The sequence below is a fragment of the Microplitis demolitor genome, chromosome 10, assembly GCF_026212275.2.
Source record: "Microplitis demolitor isolate Queensland-Clemson2020A chromosome 10, iyMicDemo2.1a, whole genome shotgun sequence".
NCBI lineage: Eukaryota > Metazoa > Arthropoda > Insecta > Hymenoptera > Braconidae > Microplitis > Microplitis demolitor.
This window is the reverse complement of record NC_068554.1, coordinates 6829048-6849060: the sequence shown is the minus strand read 5'-3', so window position 1 is coordinate 6849060 and position 20013 is coordinate 6829048. Positions and strand designations below refer to the sequence as shown.

Below are 20013 nucleotides of genomic sequence, written 5' to 3'. Positions count from 1 at the left end.
CATTCTTAATAGTTATATGATAACATATCTCATTATCTTCTTTAAATCAATAACTTAATTAACATATACACAACCTTCATTTTTTTTTATTTTTATTTAAATAGAAAATAAAAATTATCCCGCTATAAATACGTACATTTTTTTAAAATCCCTCAGTCGTTTTTTAAAAATTTATTTAAATTAATCTTAGAGTAAGCAACGCGTTTGTTATTTTCCATAGGCCATAAATTATCCAATATTAAAATATTAATTGTTTTATTTATAAATCGTATCTTTACAGTAATAAAAAAAAAAGTCAATGATATTTTTGAGATAAAATAAAAATAATAAGTAAAATATTACGAAATATAAAAGTTGAAATAATAAAAATTACAAAATTTTAATTACAAAATAGTAAGTAGTGTCATTGATTTATTTATTTAAAATAAATATACCATTAATGGAATGATAAAATATAATTTTATCGTTCGTAAAAATGTAAAAGATAAAAGATTTATTAATTTAGTTAAAAATAGTTTTAAAACATAAAATTGAATTATCATTATTATAAATATTTATAAAAGATTAAATTACACAGATTCATTTTCCGTATTTGTGATAGTTAATAACTGTATTTAGTATTTAATAACGACAATAATTCATAAGTTACAAGGAGACATATGAAATTAAATCCAAAATATCGTAAGATAAACGATCTAATTATTTTTATTTTTAAAACTTAACAACACAATAATACAACTTGTCTACTGTCACCCACAATGTCGCATTTTTAGATTATTGAAGCCTCAGTCGAAGGCGATCTTTACATCTGAGCGCCTCAAATTTATTATACTTCCTTATTATTTTTATAAAATTTAATTTTTATTTAAATACATCTAACAAATAATTATATACATATATATATTTATTGTTTATAATGCGTGAGTGTGATAAAATAAGTGATAAAAAATATACGAACAATGAAAATGAAAGTAGTAAATTACTTGAAAAAAATATTAATAACAATTTCGATGATGAGACTGAAGAATTGACACTTGAAGATTTGGCGCCTGATGGTGGCTGGGGATGGATGATTGCCATTGCTATGATTATTGTCTTCGTAAGTATTTTTTTCATTTTTTATAAATTTATTTTATAAATAATCTTACTTGTTTTTATTAAGTAAACACGCAATGAAAGTAAAAAACATTTGATAATTATCTAGAGCAATTGATAAATTGATAATAAATCTGTAATTATTTTTAATTAAATAAAAAATTGTAGCAAGTTTTATTTTTTTTTTTATTATGTAAAATTAATTAAGACGCATAGTAATTAGTTGGGCGTGTGATTTAATAATCAAACGAATGTTAATTAATCTAGGTGACAACAATCTGCGCAGGAGCTTCGTTTCCTATAGTCTTCGGAGAGTTTTTTGAGGCTGCTGGGCAGTCGGGATCGGCGATGACGCTACTTAATTCTGTTTTTATGATCAGCTTCTCAGTGTCAGGTAGACGGAACTCTTTGTTTCGCGGATGCATTTAATTAAACATCTTATCTAGCTGATCCGTTTTCTAAACTGAGATAATTTATTCTTTAAATATTATTTTTTTAAGGTGTGATAGCAAACCCATTGTTGAAGAAGTATTCAATAAGATTAATCAGCACTATTGCGGCTGTTTTGTTCGCTTTTCCAAATGTTTTGTCGGCTTTTGTTACACATGTGTATCAATTGGCTATTATTTTTTTTATACAGGGTATGGGTGCTGGATTGATGAATACAATAACCAACGCTAGCTTCAATGCGTATTTTGTTAAAAAACGTGCTAAGGTACTTTAAAAATTATTTTAAAATTTTATTATGATGAAAGATCAAAATAGAAAATCAGCAAATTGCAACGGCTTGTTTTGTGTCATGTCCGGATTTTATTCATTATAATTAATAGTCACGTAAGCCTCAGACAGGAGACACTGGATGAACGGAAAAATTTTCTCAGAGTTTGAGCTCTGAATTTTATCCCGCGGGGAGCCTCTCTGTGAGTTTAACGTAGAATATCTCGTGTAAAAAACGAAAGTTTGATAAGTTAAATTTCGAAATTTGAGGCAATTTAGAAATTTTATTACTTTAAAACCTTCATACTGAATACAAGACTTAAATAAATTATTTTATAGAATTAGGCACCAAAATAAAAAATTTTACAATGATGTAAAAATTCTTGTATTTAAAAAAGAATTAGTTTTTAAAGAAAAAAACTTTCCGAAGTGAAAAGTCGATAATATTTCAATAGTTTATTTAGCTCAAATTACATTTAGAAACAGTCAAACTTTTTGCTGAAATTTCAGTATTTTTATAACTGCATCAAATTTAAAAATTACAGCAGGGATTGCAATTTGTATAATTTTGAATTTCAAAAGCTCTTTTTTAAAATCTCTACTGCAATAGATAACAATAATTTTACTTATTTTTCAATTTTCATTATTTACTCTAACCGGTGGGGCTCTCGGGACAGCTTCCCGTGGACTTTGAAAGATGAAAGTTATTAGTTCAGAAAGAAGGAAACGGTTCTCGATATTAAACTATATCTAATACACCGGATTCCCCAGTAATACTTGCATTATCACAACTTGATCAGGTTTCTTTCTACAAAACCAACTTGACATTTAGTAATTACTTAGATATTCATTTATTTAATGTTTAAGAGGCTAATGTTTGTGTATACTGTGTATATTGCTTTGCAAGATTGAATTTAAGGCAAGCACGTGCATAAAAATAATTTTGATAGCAAGACTTCCCATAAATGAGAAATGTAAATAATATAGTTTTTGTATATATATACACAGAGAAAACGAGCCTTGAAAATATTACAACATGTATAATATGCTTTAGTAAAAAGTACTAATGCAAATCAGTAAATGTAATACTTATACTATTTATCACTAAATTTATAGTAAAAATAACAAAATGCTAATTATTACCGTATTTTTATCTGAAAAATTGCTATATTATTACTTTTATTACTAATTAATTCGTATTCTTTATTAATAGAACAGCAATGTTTACAAAGAGTAAATTAAATTATTATTAAACGTTGAGTAGTGCATTTCATTATACGATTTAACGGTCCGTATGCTGTAAAAGTATAAAAATTAACTAAAATATACATTGAATACTTTACAGTATGCAAAAATTACAATCTGCTCAGTAATTTCTGTGAACCAGATGAATCGCGTAGTATTAAATATTGTAAAGCAACTAAAAATTATTTAACGGTTTGTAATTTTTGCACAGCAAATCGATAAAATTAAAAATTGACAGGGACAGAGTATACGAATTTATATTACAAGTTCAGATACCTTCATTTAAAGGAGACATTGGCCTGATACACTGAGAGTAGGATTCACACGCAGGAGATTAGGGTTCGAATCTTGGTCAAGTCAAATAAATTTTAAGTATACAGTCTAACTCCATTAACTCGAATTTCATTATCTCGGAACTTCACCTGAATCTTGACTCCCACTACGAGCTACGCTGTTTCCCACCCGATGCGACATGCTTGTATGTGTCTGTATTTATTTATGCATGCATCACTCATGTGATGTAAGAGCGCATGCGTATAGTTTACTTTTTAAGGGAGAAGTGGTATCTGTTAATTCGGAAATTCCAAGAAATTTCTGTTACACATGTCATAAAAGAACAATAATAATAATAGAAAATTGAAAAACTTATAAAATATAATTTTTTTTAATGCTATTGTAACATAGTAAATTTACTAAACTGGTTAGTAAAAGTTATTTCTATTAAATAGTAAATTTCAATAAACATAGTCAAACTTATTAATGCAGTTTATATTTGTTGGCATACTCAAATAATAAAAATTACTAAATATAAATAAAAACTAAATTGTCAAAATTAAATAATTTCAATAGCGTTTTAAATTTACAATATAAATTTAGTAATTTTATCTCATGTTTTTACTCCTTCAGCACTCTCGTAAAACGGTTTAGTATCATCACTCTTGCGATGAGAAAAACTCCCACGCCTTTGCGCATGCGCGAGCATGCTTATAGTCCCTTCAATTTAAAAAGTCTGAACTAAGAACGGTTTTCAGATAATTTTGCCCAAGCTTTTCTTTTAAATAAAAGCTCTTAACGCAAAATAAAGACACAGACCCGATGCTTTACTCTATGAACTAGCGAAGTGAATTTCAATTTTCTGATAACTTCTATTTGTTTACGAGAAAAGGTTGGACAAAGTTCCCATTTACTGTACAACTGCAACAAAGATAGTACCGTTTATCCAGTTGAGTGCGAACAGAGAAAAAAATGAAAATGCGTCATAAGATAAATTTCTTTTTAAAAAAAAATATCTATTTATTTAAGAATAATATTTGGTTCCAATTCATTTACGTTAAATTAAATTTTTTTAAACAATACGAAACAATATTTAAACTTAGTAATAATTAACTGGACAGTACTTTTACATGCCTTAAAATTAGTGAAATGCATGTAATCTTATATTAATTTTTTAATAGTGTTGCAGTGTTAGTATACTTCTATAATGAACAATATTCTAATTTCGGATAACAATACGAATAGTAGACATAAAATACAAAGAGCAGTCTTTGATTCATATTATCGTCTTAACATTAAAATAATTAAAGCCTATTATTTCCTTAAAATTTTCAAATTATCAACTGCCAGCTCATGTCCTTCAATAATTAATACACTGTGAAAAATTTCCAATAAATTTTACTATGGGTGCATTGTAACACCAGACCATAAGAAAACTGGTACAAAATTTACAAGTGTCCCATAGTAAACAATATGCGCAGACGACACGATTGGGACCTATGCGCATACGTTTACTATAGGACGCTTGTAAATTTCGTACCAGTTTTCTTATGGTCCGGGGTTACAATGCACCCATAGTAAAATTTAATGGGAATTTTTCACAGTGTATTATTCATTATAAATTAATATTCAATTAACTTATTTTTATATTTATTTATGTAAACTAAAAACGACTAGATTGAGGTTAACTTCATAACATCTGTTTGTATACACTCCACATATACATCAACAAACACAAGTGCACTCTCTACGGAAACCTCCGAACTGCACCGATCAGACTCGATTCCTTAAATTCTGACCCCTTACTTTACTATAATAATGAGAAAATTTCTCAGAGTTAATAAAATTTGTTTTATTTTTCTATGGTTTGAAACGATTGAAAGAATAGTATTGAAATCTGAAGTAATATTAATTTTTTGACAGAGAAAAAACGTAGTCATTTTATTTGAAATTTAAAAGAAAATTTGAGTTATTAATGAGCGTGAGACAAAACTTCCTAGCGAGAGTTTTAAAGGGTTAAGTAGACTCCCCAATATTTTTTTCTCTGAGTAGAAGCTTTATAAGGTTGTACTGGTACAACAAAACGTTGCAATTGTTTTACAATTTATATTTTATCATCTTTCCCTTTTCTAAAGTTAATGCATACTTTATTTTTTCAATTTTTTTTTTTTTCACATTGATTAACTCTGCCATATTTTTTGTTTTTCAAGGTAATGAGTGCAGCTCAAGTTATTATTGGTTTAGGAGGTATAGTCTACCCAATGATAATTAAACAAATGATGGTCAATTATGGATTTCGAGGTTCTTTAAAATTATTTATAAAAGGAATTGATAAATAAAATAGTTTGTTGATTATTTAAAATAAACGTTTAAAATTATAAATTAAGGGACGGCGGCATTGATTGGTGCACTTAGTCTGAATACAATAGTGGGAATGATGATGATGCACCCAGTCGAGTGGCATTTGAGAGATCCAAACGAGGTGCTGGAAGAAAGACGTCAATTAAAAGCCAAAAACTCACTGTTAGTGCACTCGAATTTAGCAAAAGTAAAAATGATTGGTTCGGATTCTCGGCGAGCCACGATACACGGAACTCAAGATTTCATGGAACCTACTCGCTGGAGTAGTTTGCGTAATATTAAAGATGATCCACAGTCTCAGGAACCTTTACTTATTTTAAATTCCAAAGTATTAACTCTCAATAAATTATTTTATATTTGACTATAAAAAATTTATAAATCCAAGTAAATAATTTTTTTTTAGGCAATAGAAGTTGTTAATTCAGATTTAGGAAACGAAATGCGCCCGAGGTCTAGATCGCAATCAATGAAAGTTAAATTAACAAATAGTTTGTCAATAATGCCAGCTTCCAGCATTGGCAGCATCACTGGAGCTTTAATGGAAGCACAACATCGTCGTGAGTTGACTACCAAAGCTTCACTTGATGAATTGAAAGAATTAAGTATCAATAATAATAGTAATAATCATAATGAAAAAAAAAAAATTATTATCAAAAGAAAATCAATCATAAGTGAAAAACAAGATCCTGATTTTTTGTACGTATTACTTTTAAATAACTTAAATATTTAAATTAGATATGTTGCATACAATACTTTTTTTGTAGGAAATTTTATGCATTAAAAAAAAAGACCTGAGAATAATAATTGTAAATTTAGTATTTTATTCACGGAGAGGAAAGAATAGTTCTGATTCCTATGCTAGAATGGTAACCATTACTGTGTAATTGTTACACACGCAGTAAAAAATATTGTGTTAAAATCAATACAATCTGTATGTTAGGAACGGTCCACACAAAATTTGTGTTCAAATTTCAACACTTTTTTTGTGTTGAAATTTATGTTGATAATATTTATGTTGAAATAAATGTTGATAATATCGATTTTTACAATAGGTAACACTTTTAAAGTGTTGAATAGTAAATCAATTAAAAATGTTGAAGTAACACAGAGAATTGTGTTGATTTGACACAAAATAATTAACACAAAAAAATTAACACGGACCGTTTTTAACACAGATACACAATATTTCTTACTGTGTAGTAACGAAAATTTTTATGAAAATCCTCAATGAATTTTCTGGGAATAATCGTTAGAATTGTGGCGAAAATATGACTAATAGGTCATTCGATGCGAAATCAAATTTTGAGCAAAATGTGTTTTTTCTTTTTTTTATTCATCAAAATTTCAATTTTCTATTAACAAAATACATAAACAAATTACAGAATCTTAGCTTTTTGTTAATAACTCAATAAGATATCGAAAATCTAAAAAAAGATCCTTAAAGAGGAGGAAATTTCTGAAAAATATCGACTCTCTGAACTCTATTAGCTCCATAAATAATAATTTTTATTTGATGTTGAAAATGGGGTTTCGCGCGGCTACTGTCTTACTCTAACCTCGACGCGCCATATGACAACAGCCGCGCGGAACCCCATTTTCAACATCAAATAAAAATTATTATTCATGGAGCTAATAGAGTTCAAAGAGTCGATATTTTTCAGAAATTTTCTCCTCTTTGAGGATCTTTTTTTAGATTTTCGATATCGCTTATAATTATTGAGTTATTAACAAAAAGCTAAGATGCTGTATTTTATTTATGTTTTTTGTTAATAAAAAATTGAAATTTTTATAAATAAAAAGAAATAAAAAAAACATTTTGTTCAAAATTTGATTTCGCATCGAATGATCTACCACTCATATTTTTGCCACAATTCTAAAGATTTTTTCCAGCAAATTCATTCAAGATTTTCATAAAAATCTTCGTTACTATGTAACATAGTAATGGTTACCATTCTAGCATCGGAATCCGAACTATTCTTTTCTCTTCGTGCAAGTTATAAGCTATTGAATATAATAAAATACAGCCGGACCCTGTTATAAGATTATGCATTATAAGACTCGTCTCTTCAATTTGTTAAAACTTGCTCAGAGCGCTTCCCTCACCAGCAACTCAATGGAAATTTTCCGCCGAAATTTGGCTATAAGACTTAACGAACAGTACGACTAAAATCGAGATAAAATGTACATACATATGGATTCTAGATTAAGGAGGTTCACCCGTGTGAGGGTCTGTTTTATAAGCGTTTTTTGTGAATTTTTTTTGACGACCTATGAAAAGATAGAACTTTGAGTTTTTTTTATCATTTATTTATTAATATTTCAAGAGTATGTAAAACAAATTTCAAATAAGAATCGTCATTACAACGTAAGTTGTACCACTCTGAAGACACCCGCTGCGAAAAAAAAGTACGCTCACTTCCTCCACGATTCCGGCTTCTTGGCTTATCAGACAAAAAAACGGCGATTTAATTTATAAGCCTAAAGGCATCGAGTGAACTAGAATCATCAAAAAATTCTGAGCATTTCTATCTTTTTCGTCACGGAAAAGTAAAAACAAATTCACAAAATCCGAAACTTTTTTCAAAAGTCTGCTAAAAATTCAATTTTTAAGATTTGTAAATAGTTACAACTTACGTTGTGATGAGAATTTTAATTGGAAATTTGTTTTACATACTCTTGAAATATTAATAAATAAATATGATAAAAAACTCAAAGTTCAATCTTTTCATTGGTCGTCAAAAAAAAATTCACAAAAAACGCTCATAAAACAGACCCTCGTAAAGGGAACTTCTTTAAGTAATTTACTTTCATAAAAAATACTTACAATATCGTGATTTCACATAATTAATTCAGAGAAAAGAATGACAAAATTCTATTTATTTATAACTATTCATGAAATAGATAGAGCAAAGTTGAACCAAATACATAAATAAAACGCAAAACGTCGATAGTCTTACAGCGAGGCTTGGGCGCAAACACTGTTAAACAAAATAATGGGGGAACCTCCATTCTAAAAATTTTTTTCCCTACAGCCCCGAACTAGTCTTATAACGAGATTTGACTGTATTTTGTTAAAAATTGGAATAATATCTCTGTCTATAACTTGGAAATTATTATTTTCATGGTTTAATATCTCACAACTTTTTTTGTGGGCCTAAAATTTTTTATACATTTTTTCGTGTAACATAAAATTTTTAAATGAAAAAAGTCATTTTATAAAAATCAATATTATTTTTTAAATTGTAGCCAACAATTATCAGATTTATTTGAACTCTCGCTTCTCAAAGACCGTACATTCGTAATAATGAGTTTAGGAATTTCATTCGTATTTGTAAGTGACTTTACATTTGTATCTCTCGTTCCTCTGGCGATGATGCACTCAGGATATTCAAACGCCGAAGCTGCAGTAACAGTAACAGTTGCAGCGGCTGCAGAATTGGCGTCACGAATTTTGTATTTGATATTTACTTTAATTGTTGATTGTCGAGCTAAAATAATATTTTTCTATGCAATGATTGTCATGGGTTTTGCTAAATTAGGTATTAAACTAGTCTATTGATTAAGGGGGGGCCACTAGTGTGACCACCTGAAAAAACGATGATTTTTGGGAATTTTTTTTAAGAAAACTACTGCGCGGAATTTTCTAATGTTTTAAGAATATATTCCTGGGTATATAATGAATACAAGATCAAATTTTTGGATCGGAAAATTCAAAATTTAGCGAGTTATTACCAATCTTCCAACGCTCAATAAAAAGTCCCCCTACTGCTGTGTGATAGCGACCTTCACAGTCCATGAAATCAAACAAACCAAAAAGTTTATTAAACTACACGGAAAGAAAATTATTGAGCTGGTTCCTATAATTTTGTCAAATTCTTTCCTATACCAGTATAGGAATTATGACCCTAAATTATGGGAGCAGTTCCTATAATTATAAGAATGTTTCCCATAATTAAAGAAGCAGTTCCTATAATTATGGAAATGCTACCAATATCATTATAGAAATGGTTCCTATAATTATAGAAATGGTTCCTATAATTATAGAAATGTTTCTTATAATTTATAGGAAGACTTCCTTTAATATTATGAGAATTATTTCCATAATATATAAAAACTATTCTTATAAATTATAGGATCCATTCTCATAATACTATAGGAACGATTCCCATAATGGTATAGGAACGATTGCCTTAATATTATAGAAATGGTTCCCATAATGCTATTGGAATATTTCCTATATCATTATTGGAATCATTCCCATAATATTAAGGCAATCGTTCCTATACCATTATGGGAATCGTTCCTATAGTATTATGAGAATGGTTCCCATACTATCATGAAAATATTAATTTAAAGAAAAGTGTGGAAATCACTTCTACAATACACAGAAATATTATTAAACATAAAGATAAAAAATTCACACGTTGAAACTAAAAAATCGTATTTGGCAAAAAACATCAAATTTTACAGAAATTTTTTGTCAGCGCAGAACATTCAAGAAAATTCAAATTTTGGGAAAATTCTTACACTATTTTGCAAAAAAAATTTTCTATGATATTATAGGGATGATTCCCATAATATTATGGGAACATTTCTCATAATGATAAGGGAATGGTTCCTATAATGGTATGGGAACGGTACCCATACTATTATATGGATGGTTCCCATAATATATAGGAACCATCCCTATAATAGTATGGCTACAGTTCCTATACTATTATAGGAACTATTCCCATAATGCATAGGAACACTTTCCATAATTTTCTTTCCGTGTAGAAGGTATTTTCCGTACCATGACCCAGGCTAAAAAAAAAATTAAAATTTAATAAAATGGCGGAGTTTTTTAAAAAGATTTAAAATTTTGCGTGAAAATTTGATGATTTTTGGCCTGCCAAAATTACATTTTTAATTCGATCGGAAAACTGGAGGTTCATGGTACGTAGAAACATGTATAAAAGAAGCTACAATTCGAATCAAATCGATCGGATAATTTGTCTTTGGAGTTATAGATGCATCGATAAGCGGCTGCTCTTCAGATGGTGTAACTCAAAAAAACTCTTCGAGATATGCTCTTTAAATTTTAGTACGTTATTTTTTTTTGGGTATAGACTATCGAAATATACAAGAAAAAATTTATTATTTCAAAATTTCGCACTAGTGGTCCCCCTGAAATTGATGAATTATTTAAGTTATTATTTATTTATTTATTTATTTGTTTTCAGCATTTTTCTATTTTGGTAGCACATTAATGGGAATTTATGTATGCACAGCGGGAATAGGAATCGTAAGAACGTTTTTAATGGTACCACAGCCATTAGTTGTCGTAGAAAATTATCCCGTTGAAATGTACGCAGCTTGTTACGGAATATTTACTCTGGTTAATGGAGTTGCTATGATTATAATCGGACCATTAGTTGGTAATAAAAATTGAATTTATAGAACAAGGATCTTAATTTTATCAAAATGAATCAATTATTTATTCTATAAACTAATAAAATTTTTTTTGCAAATCATAGGTATAATTAAAGATGCAACGGACAGTTTTGAGGTGGGTCAACTTGTTTTAATAGCTTTAAATTGCGTGTTCATCGTACCTTGGGCGTTTGAATTGTTGGTCGATTATCGAACGAAGAGAAAAAATAAAATTAATGATAATAGTAATAATGCGATAGCTTAATTCGATGTAAAAAAAAAAATAAAATAAAAATTTTTTTAATGTTTGTTGTCTCTTGTTTTTTATTTTATTTTAAAAATATCTTATGAGTAGTACATGGATTTTTTTTTGCAATCGATAGTGAAGTAGATGAGAGTATGGCAAGTTTAATAAAATATCATTAGGCAGTAGTTTAATTCCTCGGCTCAATTTCAATTTTGAAACCGTCTGTTCGTTTCAAAATGATGTCTAGTTGAAGTTTGAAATCTTTTTCTTTCACATTTGAGTGGATACGATAATTTCGAAGAATTGTTGATATTAAAACTTTTAATTTTAACATGGCGTATTTTCTTCCGACACATGATCTATAAAAAAACAAGTTGTCAATAATTTTTATAAAAGATTTTTGTAATTATTCATTAATAAAAAACAATTTTTTTTTAATACATTTTCAATTAGTAATTAATGCTTTAATTTTTTAAAATATTTTTTAGGAGTATACGAATCGGGTTCGAATCAAATTGATTATAACTATTCAATTCGAATTTCCGAATTATTCGTAACTTTTTGGAAAATTTATAATTTTCCAAATGATTGGTCAATTTTATAATTATTCGAAAGTTTTTGAATTATTTGTATTTTTGAAAATTACACTATTTGAATCGAGAAAATTTCGGTCAGCTTTCCCGTATTCAATTTTTATTCAAGGGAGAGCTTAGTTTTTAAAATTACCAAAAATAATGTTTTCGTACATTCGTGTCTGAGCTCTATTTGCCTGATACAATAAATTGAATTATTTAAAAAACTATTAAAATTTTAAGTCGTTTAAAAGAAAATTTTGAAATTATTCGTAAAATTTCGAACATTTCAAAAACTTATAAAAAATTCAAATTATTCGATTCCATATAAATAATTCGTAAATTCAAACTATTCGCACCCTCCTAATATTTGTATAATTAATAAATATTAAAAAAATTTTTTGTCAGTTCCTTAGTTAATAGTAATTATTTTATCAATTAATTAATAATTACTATCAATTAAGTAACTGATGGAAAATTTTTCAAGTATTATATTAATTGTTTATTAATAAAATAATTTTATTTAAGTATTTTTATAATTAATAATTGAATAACAATTTTTACGGTTAATTAATAGAAATTATTGATTAATTGATTAAATCATTTTTTTTAAATTAATAATGAATTCAAAAAAAATTTGTATTAAAGTAGCAAATTAATTGCTGTTTAAAACAAAGTTTTTCGCGTATTTCATTGGTAATTATTTTTAATAAATAATTATTATAAATTAATTGAATAATTAATCGATAAAATATTTTTTTGTCTTCTTCTAATTAATTTCTTCAATTAATATTTAGTTATTAATTATAATATTTTTAAAAAAATTATTTCATTAATTAATAGATGAAAAAAAATCATTAATAAAATTACCTTGGACCAGCACTAAATGGAACATAAGCATAATAATGGCGGTTTTGGGTGTACTCTGGTAAAAATCGATCAGGATCAAAGACTTCTGGATTTGGATAATATTCCTCCAGACGATGAATTTGGTATGGAGTTATAATTACCGTACTTCCACGTGGTAATACGTATCCACCGGTTGCTTTTATTAACACAAAAAATTTTATTATTAAATTCTGTTATATATAAATTTATCATAAATAATTTTTTATATGTACTAATTAATTACCAATTTTAACGTCTTGATTTAATTGTCTAGCAATAGCTGGTACAGGTGGGAACATACGAAGCGATTCCATAATAACGCGTTCAAGATATTTCATCTCCAAAGTATCTTGAAATGTGCAGGGACGATCAGAGCCTTTGAAAATACCATTCAATTCCTCATAAACTCTCTCCTGCAAAAATATGAAATTTTTCATCAGATTATTTAACGCAATGAAGGATTTAATTTATTAATAATTAAAAATAAATTTATTTATTAACTTGAATGTCTTTGTGAATTCCTAATACACAAAGCGTAAAACTAGAACCAGCGGCAGTGGTATCGTGACCCTGGAATAATTTATTATTTATTAGAACCTTGATAATATAGCAGCTATTCATAAATTCATAAATAGTAATCATTGAATAAATTTATTCTTGTATAAATTATTTAAAATTAACACCTCAAACATAATTGTGTCAACTTCTTCACGCACTTCTTCTTCAGTCAGTGTTGAGCCATTGCGATTCAGTTCAAGAAGAAGGTCTAAAAATGCTAACCTTCTTTTTTCTCCTACAATTCAAGTAATTAATCTTTTTATAAATTGCTCAATTTATTATTAAATTAACTAATTTAATAGTTCTTTCACTAGATCTGCATCAAGAGTTTAAATTTCTGCCCTGCCCGGCTAGAAATTTCAGTTCGTTCTTTATTAGCCCTGGATTAGGCATGCCGAATTCCGAGTTCGCGCCAAATGAGGCAATCGCATAAAGCTCGCATCACGAAAATAACGCACTTCCGAATCTGCATAATTAGGAAAGCCGAATTCGGCACAAATTCAGAAACCGGTCGCCCCGAAAAACCGTAATCTATTTGTGAACAATGATTCTACGTAGAAATTGGCAATATATGATCATTTATGACTGTAATAATATAATTTTGTTTTACTAAATTATAGTCTTGTGCCTAATCGGTCACCACTGAGAGCGCTCAATTCAGTTCATAATCCAATGGCGAACTAGTTCGCTCTTTTAGTTCATTAGTTCTTTTTTTTAAATAATTTAATAAAAACAATAAATAGAGAAAAAAATATATTTATGATTATTGCAGGTTCTGTTTATTTATGGAACATAAAATTTTTTATTTAAATAAGAGTGAAAAAATAAAAGAATTTATAATAATAATTAGTCAACAGCTAGCCTCGTTTCTAGTATAATGCGTAATTATATTACAATACTTAAAAAATGCTAATTATTACAATTAAAGTTGACATTTTTTTATAGCACATCAAATCTTTTACTTAAGTAAAAATGAAAAAATTAAATAATTTATATTAATCATTAGTCAACAGCTAGTCTCGTTGAGTAATGATCTAATATATAAAAATAGTCTCTCGCAATATCAAGGCGCGCACAGAAAAAGTAAATAACTCGGTTGGTCACATAGCGCCAGTGTCTAGTTAAACCGACGCTAAAAAAATATAAAAAGAACTAAGAGCGAGATCATCGACGAACTAGTTCGCATAGTTCACCTAAAGGAGCGCTCTTCCGACCTAGGTCGTTCGCGAACTACCCAAGACTACTAAATTAAAACAAAAAAAAATTTTTTTTTTTTTATCATTCAAAATTATTTTTGCAGAGTAGCTTATCATTAGATATTCTAATTTAATGTTAGTTTAATTTCCAATCGAATTAGAAATTTTTGATTCAAGGAAAAACGCGAAACTTATTAAGGACTGCTGTTGTGGGATTCGAACCCGGGACCCTACGCACGAAAGACCGACGCAGTAACTACTACGCTACTCTACCGATTGTGGCTACTAAGTTTAGTTATGGTATTAAAATATTATTCGGTACCAGTCAACAATTCCAAAGATATAACTAACTTAGGCAATGACGAAGACTTTCCTAATAATAACCAAATTTTTCATACCTAACTTTAGCAAGCTTTCGGTCATCCTCATCTGATTTTAGTCAGGAATTCCAAAGATTTACTGAACTTTTACGCCCTGCCGAAAACTCCTAATGACAAACAAGTTTGGAAAAGTTTTGGTATATCGAGATTCGGTATTCCTATTAAGGACGGAAAGTTTCCATTCAGGCTTGCTGTATTTCGAAAAGCTTCATTCGTCCCAATTCGATATTTTGGCATGCCGCACTGGAATTCTAGTCGGGTGGTTAGTGGGAAGAAAGACGGAGTGTTCTCTTACGAGAAAACGAATGATAAAATTTAACGTATTCGCCATTCTTCCCACAAATAGAGGCAGAATTTTAAACTTTTAGGTGCAGATCTGGTAAAAAAATTTTATGCACCCCACGGGGGAAGATACGAGGTCCCATAATGCGTGTTTGCCACTTACACCTTCGTCTCAGGTAGGCAATTATACACACGGGTTGGAATGTCCTATTTTCCTCCCTAGGTGTGTAATATACTATTTATAACTCACCAACGTCATTTTCATCAATTTCATCGAGATCATCACGCGCATAACGCATTGTAGATTCTTTTAATTTTTCCATTTCGTCTTTTGAATTACTCGTGTTCTTCTGGGTGCGATACTCTTCTGGATAAGCCAATTCACCTTTTTCTTCATACTCTTGTTTTTTTGTTTTAATTACACCACCGGTTAATGAATGAATTGTGTTTAGAAGCTCTTCTTGCTTACTAGCGTATTTGGAAAATTTGAATAATTGATCAATTCGCAGCATTATGTTGTACTGTCTCTGATGCACAATATTACACAAACTAATAAATACAATTTATTATTAAACATTAATTGAATTATAAATTTACTAAATAAATTAATTAATTAATAAATTACTCCATAACAGCCATTGCATAGTCGAATCCTGTACTTCCTCTTTTACGGCCGCGTACACCCATTGCGGTATTTATTAAAATATCAACAGTTACAGCAGACAAATAGTCATGGACATCAAACTCTTTTCCTACTTCTGATTTAAGTCTTTTGACTAAATCAATACTATTTTCATAAAACAATGGGACAAATGTTTTCAGCACATTTAGATGAAATGTTGGTGCTATTATTTTACGGTGTGTTTTCCATTTTTCTCCATTGCTTATTAGTAATCCTTCGCCGAGCCATGGTTTGAAAAATCTAATTTAAAAAAATTTTTTTCATTCATTTATAAATTGTCGGTCAAGTCCATTTTTGTCGACTCGAGTCAGTAAATTAATTAGTACGGATCTTTAATACTGGGCACTGTACGGTAGAAGTGTGAAATATGTAATTTATAGGTTATGTAATATTTTAATTGAGTTAATTATATTATTATGAAGTTTTTTTTTTTCAGTTAATGAACATCAAGAAATGTAAAGAATATTTTTAAGTGTGAAGAGACGACATTTAATGCTTCGTATTTAAAGTGTGAAGTTAGATAATCGATAGGGTGTGCACTATGTTAATTAAATTCAATGAATTAATTTTTTTTTTAAGTAATTGTTAGTTCACTTATACCAAAAAATGTAAATAATATTTTTGAATGTGAGTAGAAACTCAACGCTTCGTATTTCGAGTGTAAAATTAATTTATCTATAGGGTGTGTATTGTGTTAATTACATAATTTTCAGATTTCAAATTTTTTGTTAGTTGAATAAAAACTAAAAAATATGACTAGAATTTTTGAAAGAGAGTAGAAACTCAACGCTTCGTATTTCGGGTGTGAAATTAGTTACTTTATAAGGTGTCTACAGTGTTAATTAATTAAATTTCGGATTTAAAATTTTTTGTTAGTTAAATGAAAACTAAAAAAAATCCTAGTATTTTTAAAAGAGAGTAGAAACTCAACGCTTCGTATTTCGAGTGTAAAATTAATTTGTCTATAGGGTGTGTATTGTGTTAATTACATAATTTCCAGATTTCAAATTTTTTGTCAGTTGAATAAAAACTAGAAAATATGACGAGAATTTTTGAAAGAGAATAGAAACTCAACGCTTCGTATTTCGGGTGTGAAATTAGTTACTTTATAAGGTGCCTATAGTGTTAATTAATTAAATTTCGGATTTAAAATTTTTGTTAGTTAAATGAAAACTAAAAAAAAATCCTAGTATTTTTGAAAGAGAGTAGAAACTCAACGCTTCGTATTTCGAGTGTAAAATTAACTTGTCTATAGGGTGTGTATTGTGTTAATTACATAATTTCCAGATTTCAAATTTTTTGTCAGTTGAATAAAAACTAGAAAATATGACGAGAATTTTTGAAAGAGAATAGAAACTCAACGCTTCGTATTTCGGGTGTGAAATTAGTTACTTTATAAGGTGCCTATAGTGTTAATTAATTAAATTTCGGATTTAAAATTTTTGTTAGTTAAATGAAAACTAAAAAAAAATCCTAGTATTTTTGAAAGAGAGTAGAAACTCAACGCTTCGTATTTAAAGTGTGAAATTGGTTTATCTATAGGGTTTGTATTGTTTTAATTTAATTGTTTTTTGAATTTTAAAGATTTCTGTCAATTGATGAATATTAAGGAACGTAAATAATATTTTGAAATGATAATAAAAACAACACTTCGTGATTGAAGTGTGAAATTAATAAATCAATGGGGTGTGTATTGTTTTCATCGGTTTAATTTTCAGACATTTAATTTTTTATTAGCTAAGTAATATTAGAGAATAAAATAATATCTTAAGGAGAGAATTGACACAACTCTTTATAATTAAAATGTGCAATAATTTAATTAATAGAGTCTATGATTTTCATTTGAATTAATTTTTGGACTCTTAATTATTTTTAAAATGATTGAACACTTGATGCTTCGTACTTGAGGTGTGCGATAATTTAATTCACCGAGTATAGGGGAGGAGGGGGGGGGGCAAAACGGGGTACCCCCAAAATTTTATAAAAAAAAAAAAAATTTTTTTGTCTAATTACTGTATATCCGATATATTTGCGGATTTTGAGCCCTACGCATGACACCTGGGACAAAATGGACCAGCCGGAAAATCGAAAAAATGATTCTTTCAAATTTTTATTGTCAAATTAAAAAAAATTTAATGTATTTCCGTATTTTTCGCCCTGCCCAAAACACCTGGGGCAAAATGGACCAGCCGAAAGTTCTGAAAAATGATTCTTTCAAATGTTTATAGTCAAATTAAAAAAAAATTAATATGTTAATCAATTTTTCAGCTGATTTTCAGTTGTTGGGGCAAATTTGGCCACTAATAATATTCGAAAATAATATTTCAATTTTTAATTGATAACAATTCAATTAAAAAAAACAACAAAAATTTATCATTCAACTAAACATTTTGTCTATTTATCTTGAATATCATTAAAAAAAAAGATTTAGCGTATTTTAATCCTCAAAAACTTAGTATTTCCTTAGGTATCCCGTTTTACTCCCCCCCCCCCCCCCCGCCTTATATACAATGTTTTAAGCTAAATAAATTTTATATTACCTATACTCAGGTGATTTATCAATATGAATATGACTGCTTAAAATAATTTCAACGTCATGTGGGTCCATTATAAATATGACAAGCTTAGTACCAAGAAAAGCTCGAATTACACGACCATAATGCAAATATTTTATTATTTCCATATGTACATCTTTGGGATCAACTCCTACTGCTATTAATGCATTACCGAAAAATGGTACTTTTGCAGGTCCTAATTAAATTTTAATTATAAGTATTTATTAATTATTCAAAGTTAATAATTAAACAAAATATAAATTTACGTATTAGTTCCGTATCGATTCAAATTTACCTGGTAATTTATTTCCCATTTTAACAATCCTCAAATTTTCCATATAAAAATGTATGGCCGCCAGTGTCGCAGCAATAAATATAAGCGGGTAAAAATACCCTGATGGGAGATAAGACGAAGACGTTGGAATTGGTACCACATCCATTTTGATCACTTAGAGAAATTATGTTTCCAATGAAATAAAAAAGTATAAAGTATAAAAAAAATTTGAATAACTAATAAAACAAACAAAAATAACAATAAGTCACAGTGGCACTTTTATCACACGTTGTGCAATCAGTGTTAGTTAGCAAAGCGAAGCAGGTACTTTTATAACCGCGGCTCATTATAATCAAAATTTCCGGGGGTTTTATTCAATAAAAATATACGACGACCTTGCCCTCGACGTTTTGCATTACAAATTAGATCACCGGTTTCTGTTACTTTGTTGAAATTTTAATACATCACTTTTCGGCTCAACTTGCTGACAGTTGTTGCATTCTTTTATGAATTATTAACAATAAATAAATGTAGTAATAAATTATTCATTTCTTTTTAATGCATTACAAACATAGATGTATATATATAACTTGTAATGATTATGTTGTACAGATATTTTCCTTTAAGTGATATTTCGATAGGTAATTTTTGAGAAATATATCAAAAATAGATTAATAAGAAAAATGTTAAGGTAGTGATTCGATAGTAAGCAAAATAGGACACAAATAAAATAGTTTCAGTAATATATAACGACGTGACTATAAGGAGGTCAGTAGTAATGTTATAACAAAACGGTTTTAATAAATAATTCATTTTAGTGCATATTTACACATTAACGTCCGGTATTATCGCTCGTGGGGTCGAGACGTTATGGAATTTATTATTTTTTATTTTTATTTTATAATATTATTATTTAATTTGACGTAAATATTATTGCTTAATTGAAAGTAAATAATGTTTTATTTATAAGTTAACTTTTTTTTTTAATGTCATTTATAGAAGAAATTTTTTCGTCGGAAATTGAACTGTTAACTTTTGATTGATGACAGTGATTAATATTTTTTATCGATAGTTCACATTCATTTTTTGATAGAAAAAGACCATTCGGCATTCAAAATGGAAGCAGATTTCTTATTATTTATTGATTTTTAAGTTTTAAGATAACATTAAGTTAAAAGTTATTTTTTTTGACATTTTTGTATTAAATTTCCGTCATCTGATTAAGATGGTTCTTTTGCAACAATCGACGAGTTTTGTTAAGATCTGGAACTAATTA

The 20013-nt window shown here is 28.3% G+C and overlaps 2 protein-coding genes across 2 annotated transcripts; one reads left to right on the top strand and one right to left on the bottom strand.

The window, feature by feature from the left end:
• The first annotated feature begins 658 nt into the window (after positions 1-658).
• LOC103570511 (uncharacterized) lies at positions 659-11370 on the top strand. Its single transcript, XM_053742583.1, has 9 exons — positions 659-1099; positions 1363-1489; positions 1596-1810; positions 5541-5631; positions 5718-6019; positions 6095-6387; positions 8938-9230; positions 10914-11108; positions 11208-11370. Exons 1-9 carry the CDS (start codon positions 917-919, stop codon positions 11366-11368), a joined length of 1860 nt encoding a protein of 619 aa, XP_053598558.1. The 5' UTR covers positions 659-916; the 3' UTR covers positions 11369-11370.
• Positions 11371-11436: 66 nt separating this feature from the next.
• On the bottom strand, positions 11437-19058 carry LOC103570487 (cytochrome P450 4g15). The gene is made up of 9 exons (XM_014444847.2): positions 18759-19058; positions 18449-18659; positions 15852-16148; positions 15477-15775; positions 13494-13603; positions 13312-13380; positions 13055-13223; positions 12793-12967; positions 11437-11709 (listed from the first exon to the last, which is right to left on the bottom strand). The coding sequence occupies exons 1-9, from the start codon at positions 18901-18903 to the stop codon at positions 11538-11540; spliced, it is 1647 nt and encodes a 548-aa protein (XP_014300333.1). The 5' UTR covers positions 18904-19058; the 3' UTR covers positions 11437-11537.
• Between the last annotated feature and the right edge of the window lie 955 nt (positions 19059-20013).